This window comes from Gigantopelta aegis, chromosome 6 (genome assembly GCF_016097555.1).
Source record: "Gigantopelta aegis isolate Gae_Host chromosome 6, Gae_host_genome, whole genome shotgun sequence".
Classification (NCBI taxonomy): domain Eukaryota; kingdom Metazoa; phylum Mollusca; class Gastropoda; order Neomphalida; family Peltospiridae; genus Gigantopelta; species Gigantopelta aegis.
In genome coordinates, this window is record NC_054704.1 from 20,891,357 (window position 1) to 20,910,114 (window position 18,758).

The 18,758-nt window shown below is 41.0% G+C and overlaps 1 protein-coding gene across 2 annotated transcripts in view; it reads left to right on the forward strand.

The window, feature by feature from the left end:
* Positions 1 to 268: 268 nt before the first annotated feature.
* The window catches only part of LOC121375376 (ankyrin repeat domain-containing protein 50-like), a 33,687-nt gene continuing 15,197 nt past the window's right edge, over positions 269 to 18,758 (forward strand). Inside the window, exons 1-2 of one of the 2 annotated variants that reach the window (XM_041502798.1) lie at positions 269 to 313; positions 6,151 to 6,350. In XM_041502798.1, the coding sequence (XP_041358732.1) occupies positions 6,255 to 6,350 (96 nt within the window). In that variant the 5' untranslated portion in view covers positions 269 to 313; positions 6,151 to 6,254. Of the gene's footprint in view, positions 314 to 346; positions 417 to 6,150; positions 6,351 to 18,758 lie in introns of those variants that run through there. The other variant, XM_041502797.1, reaches the window with a different exon arrangement.

Genomic DNA, 18,758 nt, shown 5'->3' on the forward strand with positions numbered 1-18,758 from the left:
GAAGCTTCACCGCGTCGCGTGATAAACAATGGCGGGTAGGGCCGAAGTACCCGTATGTTCGGTTCCGAGAATTGCCATTTAACGTGTGCGAACCGCCGTATTTAATTTCTTCATATAATTCGGCTAATGTTGGTATCCGTGAACACGTTCCACAAACAACATAATAAAACTGCCAGGCTATAAGTCATGCATCACGCGTCAATAACTACAGTGCAGTACAATACGCGTGCACGCACTGTGACTGAAAAGACAACAGGCAGGCACAGCTTTGTCTGGTTTGTATTCAAGTAGTTTTATCTGGGACATCCCAATAGTGAGTGAAGGATTTTTTTTTTTTATATACAAACGAATACACAGGTAGCACCATTTAATTGTAAAATGTCACCTGCCATGGAGTTCCGCTGCCACGGGTATAGGTAGGATTTTCAAAATATTACAATAACGCTTGTACTGTATGCAATATTATATTTCGTTGTGTCGTTGGGATATCATGGTCAGTTCTTTTATATACGAACTTGGAATTAGAGCAAAGTAACGGAATACACGTAGCTTATTTTTAAATTACCTTGTTCTGAACAGTCGACGCCTGAGTGGAGATGAGGAAACAAAAGTAGGCGGTATGACTTGATTCAGGGGCGGATACTGGATTTTTCTAAAGGGAGTGCAACGCTTAAAAGGGGCACCTTTAATATTTGGGGTGGGGTGGGGGTAGGGTGGGGATGCAAGGCTCACCCTATCTTTTGCCAAATTAGTGCCAACTTAGCTAGCCCGAGTACTCTGACGGTAAGAGAGCTAGACGGACGTTTTGACAGTTATAACGCTCTCTAACCAAATATCCGTCTAGATCTCTTAGTCAGAGTAGGCCTACTCGGGCTACAAATTAGCCAAATGCTAATTTTTATACAAAGTGGCCACAACATTTAGTCTTTGGCTAATAAAATGTGCCTTAAATTAACCACATTTTAATAATTTTCAAAGAAATATTCTACACATATAAAAATTGGCTAAACGAAAAACATTTCCAGCATGAGTGGGTTTCCTATATTAAAAAAAATACCATATGTTTGACATCCAATAGCCGATGATATATACATCAAAGTGCTCTAGTGGTGTTGTTAATTAAAACAAACGCTTAAAAAATCAACTGCAGTATTCAAAAGTACAGTAGGCTACTATGCAGGCTCGAAGTCAAAAATGTACCGTGGCGGATGTTTTTTTCTGCCCCATTCAGTATAAATAAATATAAAAAAAGAAAGAAAGAAATGTTTTATTTAACGACGCACTCAACATATTTTAAATAAAGATAAAGGCTTGTGCCCTCCCCCCTCCCCCCCTTTCCAGATATCGTTCCCACGGACCTGACATGTATTTACTAGAGCACATTGATTTTATAAATAATCGGCTATTGATGTCAAACATTTGGTAATTTTGACATTTAGTCTTAGAGAAGAAACCCGCTATATTTCTTTATTAGTAGCGAGTGGGTGGCACATACCACGGCCTTTGATACACCAGTCGTGAATAAGTAAAAACGTTCGATATCAGATTTAAACTCGGTCAGCACGGACAGTTACTTCTAAAGCTGGATTTATACTTCTCAGCCGGCTCCTGTCGGCGAATAATTGACTCGCCCAGTTCTGCTTCCGTTCCAACCTAATCCTCATTTTTCAGTGAAGTCAGAGTAGTTGGGTGTTTTTTTTTAACACAGTTCATATTACATTTTTGTGCGCTTTCGTTCAATGCTATTTTTGTTTACAATGCATCGATTTAATAACACATAAAATTCCGTTGCGCATGAGGTGGGCAATCAAAGTGTGCCTTTTTTGACTGCGGTACTATTCAGGTAGTGCTAAATTAATTTCCAGGTGTATAAATCATCGGTTATGTTAACATGTTTGAAGTAGGCCTCTTTACCACACCTCCGTACCCTTTAGAAAGCTTTAACCATATCCGGTATATAATACTGTTCACGCATCGATAGTTCATTTATTGAAATCCCCGGAGTTATAATACTATTTGTGTACTTGGTTTACCAAAACCTTTCATTCGTGTATTCATGTGCAGCTTAATATAAATGTGCGCGTATAATTCTGTATACACTCAGGTTAATACTTAGAAATAATCAAATTACACCCGTCTTTAGTGTGTGTGTCTGTGTATGCACGGCTCTCTCCGTCTCTCTGTGTCTCTGTGTCTCTCTCTCTGTGTGTGTGTGTGTGTGTGTGTGTGTGTGTGTGTGTGTGTGTGTGTGTGTGTGTGTGTGTGTGTGTGTGTGTGTGTGTGTGTGTGTGTTCAGTTATTTAACAATGAAACATAAAACTGCACTGTCGCTGTCATAAGAAAACACTAATGAAAGGATCTATCCAGTATCGAATTTATGTAAAAAAACCAAAACAATTTAATACTTTAAAACAGATTATTCACATTCGTGTTTTTACCACCGCACATGGCATTCTTCTTTGAGACGTAGGTTTTCGGCACCTGTATTGTGTGTGCTTTGAAGTGGTAGTTCTCCTACAGCCGGAGTCAGAACCATATATCGTGGTGAAGATCAGTTCTGTAGTCAAAACACCTGATTCTGAGTCATGGTTGTATAACATCACGACTCGATCATAATTTATCTTGGAATCAGTATTGTGCAGAGGTACTATATGGAATATGTTAATGGAAGATTCATTTAAAGAATTTAAGGGTAAAAAATTTATAACCAAATAAGTTTCAGAGTGTATTAGATTGATGATGTAAACTACACCAAAAATTTAATTTATTGTTCCATATTTACAAAAAAACACAAATAAACGTCACTGTATACAAGAAAGTCACATGACATGCTGTCAAAGTTGAAGGTTGTCAAACATGGATTTTACACATTAGAACATTCGTTTAATAGTGTGTGAATCCACCCCTGGCGCTAATACACTCGACACATCGTTGCCTCATGCTGTTGATCAGATGTCTGAAGAACTCTTCGGGAATGGCCTGCCACTCTGCCATAAGAAGTTGACCCAGATCATGAAGGTTGGCCGGAGGGGCATGGTTATCCCGAACTCTCCTGCCTAATTCGTCCCAGGCGTGCTCTATTGGGGCCAAGTCAGGCGAATATGCTGGCCAATCCATCCTGGCGATACCTGGTTGTCTGAGAAAGTCCGTTACCACCCTGGCGCGGTGGGGTCTGGCATTGTCATCCTGCAGAACTGCCCCGCCGCCAATCTGCCGAAGGCCTGGGAGAACCAACGGCCGGATAATCTCATTCAGATAACGGATTCCATTCAGATTGCCATCCACCACATAGAGGGGGGTCCTGTGGTGGATAGAGATGCCGCCCCACACCATGACGCTGCCACCACCGAACCGGTGACGTTGTCTAACGTTAACGTCGGCGAAGCGCTCCCCAGGACGTCTGTAGACACGAACCCGACCGTCGTTGAACTGGAGACTAAACCTGGACTCATCAGTGAACATCACTCGACCCCACTGAACACGTTGCCACCGCAGATGAAGTGTGTACCAGTGACGTCTGGCCGTTCTGTGACGTGGTAGGAGTGGTGGTCGAACAGCCTGGCGACGGCAGCATAGATTATTGGCTCTCAGACGATTGCGTATGGTTTGATCAGACACTCGAGTTCCAGTGGCAGTCCGCAGATTGTCACGTAATCGGCGTGCAGTGGTTGTGCGTTGACGTAGAGCCATATTGGTGATGTAGCGGTCCTCTCTATTTGTAGTGCTTCGGGGTCTTCCCGAACGTGGACGATTTCGAACAGAATTCGTTGCTTGGTACCGTTGCCACAGTCGGCCAACGACACTCTGACTGACACCAAGTCTCAGAGCAACATTTCTTTGCGTATTGCCATCCTGAAGCCAAGCAATAGCCCTTCCTCGATCTTCGATAGTCAGTTGACGTCGTACCATTGTCGAATTTGGAGTGTACACCGTACACGAACGCAAGCTCCAATTATACAGAAATTCAGCATTGGGAACATGGAATACACATGCAAAGCGTGCAAATGAAGCGCTTTGTGAAAAAGCAAGTTATGGGCACTTAGCAGACCTTTCGCTTTCGCCCTAATTTACGTGCAAATGTAAGCATGTTTTCGCCAATAGAACTAGTCGACAGTGTCAATGACAGTGGATTTTAATTCATTTATGGGTTGCTTAGACCCACTTTCGTCAAAATGGAACAATACCATGCGTGACATTATGGTCTAGCTAATATAATTGACATTCAGAAAATAATGTCGAAAATATCGTAGCGTAGCGAGGGGTTCCGATTAATAATAATAATAATAATAATAATAATAATAATAATAATAACTATATTTAATGATTTACTCCAGCTACAAACTGGCCTTGTAGAAATTTAGTGACCTTCCGATAAACTAGGGCAGGGAATGTTTACCGATACTGATGGTTTCGTTATTTTTTGTAAGTGGTCAATGGGAACTTTCCTTTTTTTAATTAAGTTATGAAATAGATAAAGAAAAGAAAATGGCCATAAGGTTTTTGTCCTTTTGAAAATTGTATAATGGAAAAAAAGCCCTTATATTTAAAACTGCACATAAAATATGCCCCCATAACGTCACTTTACCATACCTTACTTCATTTCTAGGGAAAACACTGTGATGACTGGTATTGTTGGTTTGCATAATGCATTTCTATACATGCAGAGGTTATTTTGGATACTGGTAGGACACCTTTATTTAATATCCATAAATAAAATTATTTTCCAAAATAAAATGTTTTTTCTACCTACCTACCCTATATTTTTCCAGCATGTAATAGGAAACAAGTAATTTTTTTTGTTTGGCCTAATTGATAACACTGAGTGAAGTTTAGCAATGTGAAGTCATTATCCAGAGAATGCACTAAATCTGTTAGCTTATCCTTAAAGGGACAGACCCTAGTTTCATCTCATGAAAATTAACATTAAGTTTGTTTAATCTATTGTTGGTTTGCATAATGCATTTCTTTACATGCAGAGGATATTTTGGATACCGGTAGTTTTTAACAGCTGGGAGACTTGAATATTTAATCAAAAATAATAATAATAATAATAATAATAATAATAATAATACGCAAAAAGAAATTATCTTAATACAGGTGCAACTTTTACAATCTGTATTTTAATTTAAAAAAAAGAAGTTTACCATCTGTACTGCTAATTGATGGTCGCGTGAGCCCTGTCTATATCTCGGATAGACGGACGGACCGACAGACAGGACCAACAGACACACACGACTTGAAACTTAGAGCCCCCTCCGATTGGACCGGTAGAGGATTAATAAGGGAATATTTCGTATTGTAGACCAAAGTTTTGTCACCGTAATATGTAATTAATAAAAAGTTAAATATTATTTTGTTTAACTACACAGATATTGAGAGAAGAAACCCGCTGTCGCTACTAAATAGGCTACTCTTTTCGATTAGCAGCAAGGGATCTATTATATGCACCATCCCACAGACAGGATAGTACATACCACGACCTTTGTTACACCAGTTGTGGAGCACTGTCTGGAACGAGAAATAGCCGAACAGAACTATGGTCTCTTAACACAGGGCGCTGCCCGATACAGGTTTTAGCTATAGCAGATTTCACTGTACTTTGGAGTTAAACTTCTCTTTATATCTGTGTTGGCACTGTTGCATGCACTGTTGTTAAAATCGATAAAATGTATTTAAAATTCGATATAAATATCACAATACAGAAATAGTTCAGAGTAGCGGGTGCAATGTAAGAGAGCACATTGATTTATGAATCATCGGCTATTGGATGTCAAACATTTGGTAATTTTGACATATTGTCTTAGAGAGGAAACCCGCTACATTTTTGCGTTAGTAGCAAGGGATCTGTTATATGCACCATCCCACAGACATGATAGTACATACCACGGCCTTTGATATACCAGTCGTAATGCACTGGCTGGAACGAGGAGAAATATCCCAATGGGCCCACCGACAATGGTCGATCCTAGACCAACCGCGCATCTAGCGAGCGCTTTACTACTGAGCTACGCCCCCCCCCCCCCCCCCCACCCCACACACACATACACACACGGTATAGCTTCTTCGCTTTATGTGAAGAATGAAATAGCATAGTATTCAGCATAGCTTCTTTTTTAACGCGTGTTGCATACATTGTTGTGATTTTTACAGGTGGCAGCAGATCGATAGACGCTGACAACCGCACCAGGCTTCCACTCAGGCATTACCTGACCCAGCTCGTGCCACGGGTGGAGGCGACTGGGGGTGGATATGACATGGGCCTCGGCGTAAGCCGGACACCCGAAGTGTTGGGGGCGATTCAGGGAGGAGACTGTCCCGCGGTAGAGGAACTCATCGGGTCCGGACACTCGGTAAGATTACTGACAGGTTTTCTTTTAACTTTGAGAGAGAGAAGAGAGATGTAAGTTTTAACAAAGATCAGAATGGAATATCTGGGTCAATATTGATTCTTGTGGCGACGTTCTTTTCAATACACCTTCATAGAAACGCGCTCGGCAGTTGTTCACCTCGCTTAATTATTAATGTCAATGCGTCTACCTGGATTAATGGTCCGTAGCACAGGTGGAAAGTTAAAGTTTGTTTTGTTTAACGACACCACTAGAGCACATTGATTTATTAATCATCGGCTATTGGATGTCAAACATTTGGTAATTTTGACATATAGTCTTAGAGAGAAAAAAGTAAAGTTTGTTTTATTTAACGACGCACAAGAGCACATTGATTTTTTAAATCTTATCATCTGCTATTGGACGTCAAACATATGGTCATTCTGACACTGTTTGTTTTTTTAAGAGGAAACGCGCTGTCGCCATATAGGCTACTCTTTTACGACAGGCAGCAAGGGATCTTTTATTTGCGCTTCCCACAGACAGGGTAGCACAAACCATGGCATTTGTTGAACCAGTTATGGATCACTGGTCGGTGCAAGTGGTTTACACCTACCCATTGAGCCTTGCGAAGTACTCACTCAGGGTTTGGAGTCGGTATCTGGATTAAAAACCCCATGCCTCGATTGGGATCCGAACCCAGTACCTACCAGCCTGTAGACTGATGGCCTAACCACGACGCCACCGATTATATTAGTAACAAAGGATCTTTTATATGCACCATCCACAGACAGGACAGCACATACCACGGCCTTTGATATACCAGTCGTGGTGCACTGGCTAGAACGAGAAATAGTCCAATGAGCCCACCGACGGGGATCGATCACAAACCAACCGCGCATCAAGCAAGCGTTTTACCACTGGGCTACGTCCCGCCCCGTAGCACTGGTAGGAGTGTCTCTAGGATAAAACCACAGGTTAACGTAGACCCATTGGGCTAAAAAAAAAAAAAAATTGTTCCAGCCAGTGTGATATGATTACAAACTTCACGAGATGAGATATAAATCATATTTCACAGGAAACATGAAATTTTCTATTTATTATATAACTTTGGCAATTTATTTTTAAAATGCCAGCAGCAAAATAGTTCCGGCTTTCTTGCAGTGAAAATAATACTTTCTACAGTGACGATAACACATTTTAGAGTGAAATAGTGAAATTTTTACTCTAAAATGTGTTATCGTCACTGAGTGACTGGTAACACTTTTATTTCATTGGTATTTTAAGATATTTCATTAAATGAGACCGGCCTCGGTGGCGTCGTGGTAGGCCATCGGTCTACAGGCTGGTAGGTACTGGATTCGGATCCCAGTCGAGGCATGGGATTTTTAATCCAGATACCGACTCCAAACCCTGATTGAGTGCTCCGCAAGGCTCAATGGGTAGGTGTAAACCACTTGCACCGACCAGTGATCCATAATTGGTTCAACAAAGGCCATGGTTTGTGCTATCCTGCCCGTGGGAAGCGCAAATAAAAGATCCCTTGCTGCTAATCAGAAGAGTAGCCCATGTAGTGGCGACAGCGGGTTTCCTCTCAAAATCTGTGTGGTCCTTAACCATATGTCTGACGCCATATAACCGTAAATAAAATGTGTTGAGTGCGTCGTTAAATAAAACATTTCTTTCTTCTCTTTTTTTCGGTACAAAATAAAGTAGCACCACAATGATAACATTATTATAGTGCACGTAACCCACATTGAACTACGAAGGCCGACTCTTCTTAGTCCAAAATAATTATTGGGAGGGGCATAAAAAGATTAGGGGCTGCAGTAATATAGGAATTTCTCGAGATTCATAAAAACAGCACTTTATCGTATTTTTCGGAGGGTAGCTGTCATCCTCACTCTCTTGCCTCCCCTCCCCCCCCCCCCCCCCCCCCCACCGCAAGGTACGGACCTGTATCCAGCAAAATAGCAGTCATTGGTGATTCATTGATCAAATGTAGAGACGTAATTTAAAGTCATACTGAGACCCGTTAAACATGTCAGTCACACTTCTTTCCAATTTCCAATAATACAAATAGTTGTCGCTCAAACCGTTTGGTTGTAATTTGTGAAGGGCATGTCGACGACATTTCTTGCACCGACCCATTGGGCTATTTCTCGTTCCAGCTGGTGCTCCACAGCTAGTGTTACAAAGGCCGTGGTATGTACTATCCTGTCTGTGGGATGGTGCATATAAAAGATCCCTTGTTGCAAATCGAAAAGAGTAGCCCATGAAGTGGCGACAGCGGGTTTCCTCTCTCAATATATGTGTGGTCCTTAAACATGTCTGATACCCTGATACCATATAACCTTACATAAAATGTGCTGAGTGCGTCGTTAAATAAAACATTTCCTTCCTTCGTTGCACCGAAACGCGTTCAGAGAAACATTTCAACACATTAGATTTTCAAAGATTATCCAATAATCTTTACATTTCCCAACAACAAAAAATTGCTGAATAATTTTGGTCATTGTGCAGCTATGTCAATGTGCCTTTAATTTGTAACGGTGTTTATTTTATTTTTGGCAAGACGATAATGATCGGAACCTATCTATTGAACCAGGTCGTGCAACACGTATTGAGGTATACATATCCTTCGTGCAATGACCGTGAGTGTAAACTGTTCGTGACCACAATAATATGAATCATAAGTATGCGCCCGTTATTGACAGCCTGGAAGGATCAAGCATTTTCATAATATTCGATCATACAGGTTAAATATACATGTTTATATATACTTGTTTACCTTTCAGACTTCACTTAGACGTATCATAGCAACACAGGTCCGTACCAAGTAGGACGAAGGGGCAGGTGACCCACCACTATCAATACAGAAATGTTTTCTTGTCTAGTTAGAAAAATCCGACGCCATATAACCGTAAATAAAATGTGTTGAGTGCGTCGTTAAATAAACCATTTCTTCCTTTAGTTAGAAAATCCCTAAATTACAGTGGCCAGATTATTTTTTATTGTCCTCCCTGTCCGCCTTTTTAGGCTAGGTTTGACCCTGCAATGTTACAGATCGCTTCACATACTAGCACGTGAATAAAGTGACATAGGAAGCTAAAGAATGTGGGGCCATAGTTTCCGGACTCTCCCCCCCCCCCCCCCCCCCCCCAGTGCCTTAAGAATATTAAGGTGAAATTTTATGTATAGCTTTATTATATACTAGTGACGATTTCTCTATCTTTGACCGAGACCGGCCTCGGTGGCGTCGTGGTTAGGCCATCGGTCTACAGGCTGGTAGGTACTGGGTTCGGATCCCAGTCGAGGCATGGGATTTTTAATCCAGATACCGACTCCAAACACTGAGTGAGTGCTCCGCAAGGCTCAATGGCTAGGCATAAACCACTTGCACCGATCAGTGATCCATAACTGGTTCAACAAAGGCCATGGTTTGTGCTATCCTGCCTGTGGGAAACGCAAATAAAAGATCCCTTGCTGCTAACCAGAAAGAGTAGCCCATGTATTGGAGACAGCGGGTTTCCTCTCAATATCTGTGTGGTCCTTAACCATATGGCTGACGCCAAATAACCGTAAATAAAAAATGTGTTGAGTGCGTCGTTAAATAAAATATTTCTTTTTTTCTTTGACAGAGTTATTTGCCCTTGAACTTAGGAAATATAAAACATTATTTTCCAGACTCTTCCCCTCCCCCCTTAATTCCTGAAGATAATGAGATAAAATTGTATATATACATGTAGCTTTATCATGTACTGTTATACATCAAGTTTAATCTTCCATGGCGATTTACCCATTTTTCTAGCGTCGCGTTCCATCTGGGTGTCTTTGTTATATAATATTGTCGCGTAGGCTATGTTTAGTTGGGGCGTCTTCGGTATTGCAGTATACAGGTAGTTCATTTGCACAATGAATATCAAAATACAGCTTATTAAAATAGCACACTTGAATTATGTACAATACTTAACACTTCATGCGTTGCAATCGACAGTCACCGTAGCAGGTTACTTTTCCGACTAGCTTGAATGTCCCCTAGCGTTATCCTATTATATTATATGCTATTTTTCGACATACTTATCATCGCGAACCCTACCATTTAAAATATAGAGATTGTTCATTTTACACATTTCAATAAGTTTGTTATCATTATTATTCGGTTTTCCGTTATCGTGATTAGGCCTTTCATTTGTAAAATACCCGTATCGTCCATGCAGTTGAACATAATATTTTGAATTGCCCTAAAGCATACTGCATTGTCAGCATACTGCACGTAATACCTCCGCTAGTTCGGTACGATCGGGGTATTGCTGGCGAACTAGGCGACGACCAGTCTAGGCTTCTAAGAAAGAGATGCCGTATTGGTCGCTGTGGAAATATCACTTGTAGGTATTCGGTACCGCGATATGCCCCCAGGCGATACTGGGATTTTATAATAAATAGCTAGGGTTTTAGAGATATCAGGGAGAAACATAGGAAGGCTTCCAGGGGGAACGTTGTCCGTCCGGACTGGTAAATATATTATTTCTGCTCTGTTGTATAACCTTGATGTGATTGATGTGACTTTAAATATTTTAATACTGTATTATACCAATATTATTTAGACGGTGCTGCCGGTAATCTGACGCAGTAAACTGTAGGCTCACTGTTCTATATATATATAAAGCTTAACCAGTCATCCTAGAGGACCTAGGTAAACTGTAGGTTATTGTCTTTATTGTGATAGGTACCAGTATTAATTCTGTATTACAAGGTTACTGAATGAGTAGTTAAGGGGTTAATTAAAAATTAACCAGTTAGGAATAGAGTTATAATTCCTTTATTAATTAAGTTCCCCTGGAACCCTTTCTCAATTATCACACGTGTGGGTGTTGTGTCACGTTGAAGTGATTAGAATATTGTATAAACTAGACACCTAGTGATTAACTAATTAAGTGATCAGTTCTGGGTTGTTGCTATTTGTTGTTGTTAATTAACTACTGCGGCAGTACATTTGTTAGCGTAGATTAATACAGATTCCAAAGTGTATTGTGTTTTTGTTGTGTTTTCTAGTGAACTAAACGTGCTATATTATATATACTTTATATAAGATCTTATCTCTGTTCATACCTAGAGACGAGCCACGCGGGTATATACTGCCCGATACAGAGAGATCTAATAGATATACAGTTAGGAGAGATATTTGGATAATCGTGTTTCATTCAGTTAGGGTATTATAGGATCCCCGTGACAATTAGTATTATTTACATATTTGTCTTTTTTATCGCTACACCAATACCACAAGACATTTTAATTGAATGATATTTAAAAAAAAAATATTATAAGCGTATAACCAGGTAATTATACGAAGGCTAAATCGTTGATTTTGCTTTCACAAAAACACATTATATGAGAATCGCATACAAACGACTGACGTAGGCTGACTGACGTAGGCGTACTGACTCCCATTTTTATAGGGGTGGGGGAGGTGGAAGGATGATTTTGCAGAATTAAACGAAAATGGCAGAATCTGGATAACAACATTTATTCATATTAAACTTTTAGAACTTCGTTCAAAAATTCATGTCGAAATTACTTTGTTTTTTAATATTATTAAATAGTCCGATCCCCTCTTCTTTCTCTTATTTATTTTTGGACCGTCCTTCTAAAATGCTCCAAATTATAAAAATATTCGACCGAGCAGTCAATTCCTTTTATTTTTGGCCTGTGACTTTTTATTTAATTTTTAAAAAATTCTATTAACTTTTTTTACTAATTGTTAGTATTTTCAAAATTCTGCTCATTTTCAACTCTCTCCCCCCCCCCCCCCCCCCCCATCCCGAGTCAGGCCACCGATCTTATCGGAGGTCGGACTGTGGATAGGCATGTTCAAAACCCTAGTGGTACATGAGCACGTTAAACTGGTTATCTATCTATCATATTAACATTACTGCCAAACATCTATATAGGGTTGCAAACGAATCATTACACATTTTAATATGAATTACGCCTAATATTGTGAGTAGAATGATGAAACATACGTTCTGAAATGATAATCGGAGTGTTTTCTTAGTTAATTGGGTTTTTTTTTTCCTTGGCCTGTACCCGTGATTTCTGATTGGCAGGTGTATATTTGGAAGGTACATAATTGCCGCTGTCTAGACATAAAAAGATACGTGCCGGTTTTACGAAGATCACGGGGTATTGTACTGCCACTCCTAATATGGTAATGGACATTATCAGCCATCCTGCTATATTACCGTACATAATTCTGTAAAACCATTGATTAATTAGACTTTCCCATCTAAAATCACAAAACTATCAAATTATGTAGTCCCCCCCCCCCCCCAAAAAAAAAGAAGAGAAAAAAAAAAGAGAGAAAATTATCACTTTGGTGTCGTGAGTGGTCGTTTTTGCTCCAATAGGCCTAATAATATGCATTTTTTCATTGGATTTGAGAGAAAAATACTATAACTCCATTTCGTTCTACTGATGCAACTTGAAATATAATTAGTTGAATGGTTTATTATATTATCAAGTCATTTATGTTGGTTTACAAGTCAGGTTGATGAACACGAAGCGTCTTATCATAAATTAGAGCGTTTGTTTACACTGTGCATACAGGAGGTGGTAGGAGCTGACGTCACTTCGCTCCACACGACTGGTATATCAAAGGCCGTGGTATGTGTTATCCTGTCTGTGGGATGGTGCATATAAAAGATCCCTTGCTGTTAATCGAAAAGAGTAGCCCATGAAGTGGCGACAGCGGGTTTCCTCTCTCAATATCTGTGTGGTCCTTAACCATATGTCCGACGCCATATAACCGTAAATAAAATGTGTTGAGTGTGTCGTTAAATAAAACATTTCCTTCACTTCGCTCCAAAGCTATAGTACCGGACGCCACGAAAACGAAACAAAATGGCTGCCCCCAGTCAGCAGGAATAATCACGATGTTTTATTAACTCTAAAATTACGCGTTTTTCATTTCTTAAAGTGTCAGTATGTGTTGGTGGTCCGGGTATGCATCTTTCCAACATATAAGGCTCGTTTTTCAGTTTACTATGCCTTTAAGTTCAGCCATAAATCAATGAGCGAAGCGATTTTGTCAAAAGAAAACACGGACGTCGATTATTACACAAACCCATTACATAATGGCAGAGCATCAAACAGGCACGTGATTCGAGACATTTTGAAATGCACGCTGGTATTAGATCGATAAAACACTAACAGAACTGATTAATACGTGTTTTACATACACAGTGCACATTATTATGCACGCTGCACTATATTTTATGCGCAATCTATAGAGCTCGGGTTCTGCCGTGTATATTTGTTTTTAATGAAGAATCGGTTTTCAATGACATGCATGTTGTGCTTTATTAGTCACCTACTGGTCTAACAGGAAGGGACTAGTATATATTTTGTATTACTTCGTCTGTTTCTCTCTCTGTCCGTCTGTCTTACGTATAGTTTTCCAGACGGGTTTTTAACCTCACAATGTCTCAAGATTTACTTTCATGGCAACTTGGGCGGGATTTAGCTCAGTCGGTTGAGCGCTCGCCTGAGTTACTTGCGTCGCATGATCGAACAACCTCAGTGGATCAGTTCAATTAATAGGTTTTTCCTCGTTCCAACCAGTGCACCATAACTGGGCAAAGGCCATGGTATGTGTAGTCCTGTCTGTGGGAAAGTGCATATAAAAGATCTCTTGATGCATTAGGGAAAATGTACCGGGTTTCCTCTGTTGACTACGAGTCAGAATTACCAATAGCCGATGATTAATTAATCAATGTGCTCTAGTGGTGTCGTCAAACAAAACACTCTTTCTTGGCTATTTATGACAGAGCTATCGCCCTTGAACTTGGGTAAATAAGAAAATTAGTTTTCCTGACTTTTCTCCCGCAACGCCTCACGATATTGAGCTGAAATTGTGTGTATTGCTTTATTATGTACTGTTACAGATCAAGTTTGACTTTCTTGGTGATTTAGTCATTTTTCACAGAGTTTAGGCCCTTGAACCTAGGAGTTTAGCAGTGGTCTTGGAATGTTTTTTTAAAAATACTTTGTTGCTAGGTGGCTTTTGTGACAATAAGTTTTTCTCTCATTCTCTAAGTCATTAAACGCCACTAACTACAAAATATAATGTGGTGTTAAAGATTCCTTTGTAAAAGAGCCCTTGTTGCTAATATACACGAGTAAATTATGTGGCAGAAGCGGATTTATTCCCACATGCTAAACATTCGTTTCCTTTCCCGCATCTGGCCACTGGTACCTCCAGTTCCGCTCCCGCCAAAAGCAGGTCAGGTCAGGTCAGGTCAGGTCATAGGTTTTAAGGTGCACGTTCAGAGAATTATGCGTCAAAATTACCTTCACAAATTACGCAGCCTTTTCTATTTTGATCAATCCTACGGGACATTTCTGAATTCAGTAGCACGAAAACAACCCTTGCCCGCTACCGAGCCTGGTCGGGCTCCTTGCACCCCCTATCCCACCCACCCTCAAACCCTTTACTGTCCTGGGCCCCGTTCCACGAAGCGATCTTAGCCCTAAGATCACATTAAGTGCATAGCTACCGTATGTACTTAAGGTGATCGTAGCACTAAGATCGCTTCGTGGAGCAGAGCCCTGGACTTATGAGCCGACGAAAGTCGACACCTGCGCCCATGACAGGCGTGTGCTTCAAAAGCTTGTTCTGAATGTGCACGTTAAAACCTATGACCATGACCATGGAAGGGAAGACGGTTTCTTTGTTGTTACAAGTGAGACACGGAGCGGTGAGAATGCACGTTCATTAAACGGCGTGGCCTTTACTGACATTTGATTTAATTCATGGCAGATAATTGGGCTGCATTCGTCGTGTTGGTTAATGGTTTCTCCCATTGCTTTGTTCCTATTTACAAAATCTCTACATGTTTTTACGTTCACGGTTCTTGGATTCGTAGCCATATTTCATGTTGCTGTATACCGCTGAACAAAATACAAGCAGCGTCTGCTGTTGCATTATTATCAGTAACAGAATGGGTGGTTGTCTAAATAGTTTAAGAATAAACCCTAAATAAACTACTAAGTGCAAGATAGATGTTAATATAGAAATATAGCGATAATACTTACGAACTTTTTGTTTTATATTTAACCACACCTGAAACATCTAATATTTTTCAGCACACCACATTTATCTAGCCTGAACAAAACACATTTGTGCATATACTTACAAACAAAAACAAACAAATCTCACATTTAAAAAAAAAGTGCAAGCGCGTGCAGGGGAGGGTTTCGGGCATCGAAACCCCTCTCTGCTCAATCAATTTTCTTTTTTTCTCAATATATTTTATGGCGAACATGACTCGACCCCCTATAAACAGTCTAGACCCCTCTGTTAAAATTCCTGCACACTCGCCTGAAATATCCATATGACACCCCCCCCCCCCCCCCCCCCCCACACACACACACACCACCACCACTACCAACAACAACGCTAAACAAGTCGGTGTCGGTTAAAATCCACTTTTCCTCGTCATTTTGTAAAGTAATCCTTTAATACAATGACTATGATTCAGATGACAAGAATCTTCGCACGTACACCTACAACCAAGAGCCTCAGATGTTTTTGTCACATGCTAATTGCGCCACGCCATTTTGTAAACTGTTCACGTGTTACACGTCAGGATTATGAGTTCTACTGCATTATGCAACCATACGGCATATTATATGTATTTAAAGTAGATTTATCCATATTTTACGCCCACGACAGGCGTGTGCTACAACACGTTGTTCTGAATGTGTACGTTAAACTCTCGGACCTGACCTGATCTGACATTTTACGATAAAGATTATTTTAAAACATTGATGAAGCATATTTTACAAACGCAGTGCAGCATTTTCTTTTAATAATTAATGCGTCTATACTGTGCCAGGAACGTAGGAACGATATTTGAAGTGAGATGGAGTGACAACCGCTATGTTGGTGGGGTGGGTGGGAGAGGGAAGGCAAACACGTTTTATTTTATACATGTATATCTGTGTATATAGGTACAGGCAGACAGAGATAAAGAGAGAGACACACACACACACACACACACACACACACACACACACACACACACACACACACACACACACACACACACACACACACACACACAGATAGGTAGATAGATAAATAGACAGACAGACAGACAGACAGACAGATACATAGATAGGCAGGCTGGCTGGCTGGATGGATGACTGGGTGGCCACCTGGATAGATGCATGGATAGATAATAGGACAAAGAAGTAAATGTTTTGTGTCTCCAGTGGGGTCCTCATTACCTGTAGAATCATGTTACAGCTGATATGGATTTTAACCTTAATACAAAGATCACCTTTTCAAAAATGCCAGTTTTGCGAGTCGCTTTGGATAGTTTTGAGTTTGACAGACAGTAATATATACATGTAAAAGGTGAAATAGAATCCAGGTGAAAACCCCCTTCGGTCAAAACCCCCTCGGTCAAAACCCCCTCCAGTCAAAACCCCCTGCAATAAATAGTCAGACGGTCAAAACCCCCTCTTATTATTATTGTTTGACTGAGGGGGTTTTGACCGAGGGGGTTTTGACCGGAGGGGGTTTTGACCGGTCACCGTATGTAACACGTTAGTCAATAACTAACCATTAACTGATGGCTTTTCTGATTACTGCTTTATTTTTACCGTTCGTATGCTCTAGGAATGGTGTAATTACGAGAATAGTAAGGTTTTTTTTTTTGGTTTTTTTTGTTCTCCTGGAAAAAAGTCATCACAAAGGTGGGCTATGTTAGTAATGCTTGTATTGCGAATGATGCCACATGGCGGTTTGGGAGGAAATTGCCACTGTACGGAGACTAACCTAACTTGGTTTGTAGATATTTGTTTTACCTGCCTCGGCGGGGTAGTGCTTAAAGTCGTTGGCTACATAATGCTGGAAAATGCTTGGTTTGCAACCCAATACCGGCTGCAACCAAGATCGAGTGTTCACTGTTCGATAGGAAACTGCTGCACCTTAATTTGTTACAAGCCGCAAAATATTTGACATTTTCGAAGTCGCAAACATTTTGTTACATCAGTTACGCACGTATGCATGTAGGCACGCAAGACGAGGTCACCTATAGTATTACTGAAATGACATACAGTTTACGGTTTCTGTTCTATTTCTACAGTAACATAAGAGATAAATATATTAAACCTTTTTATTATAATAAACCATCAACATTTAAATTAACGCAACTGCTGTCCAGCGACAATTCAAAACAACTAATTAAATTGTGTCAGTATTTGAACACTGCTACCACGCACAGAACAGACAACATTGATACATGACATATGTTATTATATTGTATATTATTGCTATGCATGTATTACTCGTTTACTAAAGAATTTTATCGATTGTAACCCGGTGCTACATACCATTCCCCGCAATGTGCACATTGTATTATTAATTTATATACTCTTCAAAAGAAGAAACGCAAAACCACATTGTCGTAACATTTGGAGAATTGATTTAATTATTGAATGGCGAGTCCGATAATTACCAAATGTTGCAGGATTGTTCACAATTCACTCTAGTCCATTGTGAGTAAGTGATAGGACACACCACCAAGGTCAAGGTCATCTGGAGTCAATACCGGGTGTGGCCTCCGCGTGTGTTGACAACTGCCTGGCACCGCCTGCCCATTGAAGCAACCAGAGTACGGATGACGTCCCGGGGGATGGTGGCCCACTCGGCCTGCAAGGCTGCTGCCAGCTCGGACAGGGTCTGGGGCTGTGGTTGTCGCTGTCGGAGGCGTCGGTCCAACTCGTCCCATAGATGCTCAATTGGGTTCAAATCCGGTGATATCGATGGCCAAGGAAGGACATTAATGTTGTTGTTCTGTAGGAAAGCCGTTGTGAGACGTGCTGTGTGAGGCCTGGCGTTGTCATGTTGGAACACTGCGTTGGCGTTGGCCATAACTGGAACGATGTGTGGCCGGAGGATCTGGTCAATGTAGCCCTGTGCATTCAGGTTGCCCTGCACGTGGACCAGGTCAGTTCTGCCAGTGTGTGAGATGGCTGCCCACACCATGACACTACCCCCGCCGAATCGGTCCACTTCCTGCACGCAATTTGCCGCATAACGTTCACCACGACGCCTATACACGCGACATCTTCCATCATGACGTCGGAGCAGAAATCGGGACTCGTCACTGAACCACACCTGTCTCCATCGCAGTTGAGGCCATTGTCGATGAGTCTGGCACCACTGCAGTCGGAGTCGAGGCCATTGTCGATGAGTCTGGCACCACTGCAGTCGGAGTCGACGGTGTTGTGGTGTTAAGATGACACCTCGAACTGGACGTCTGGCACGAATTCCTACCTCACGTAGGCGGTTCCGTACGGTCTGGTCGGATATCCTGCGCAAACCTGGTATTGCTGCGGCTGTGGAGGTGGCAGTAGTCAATC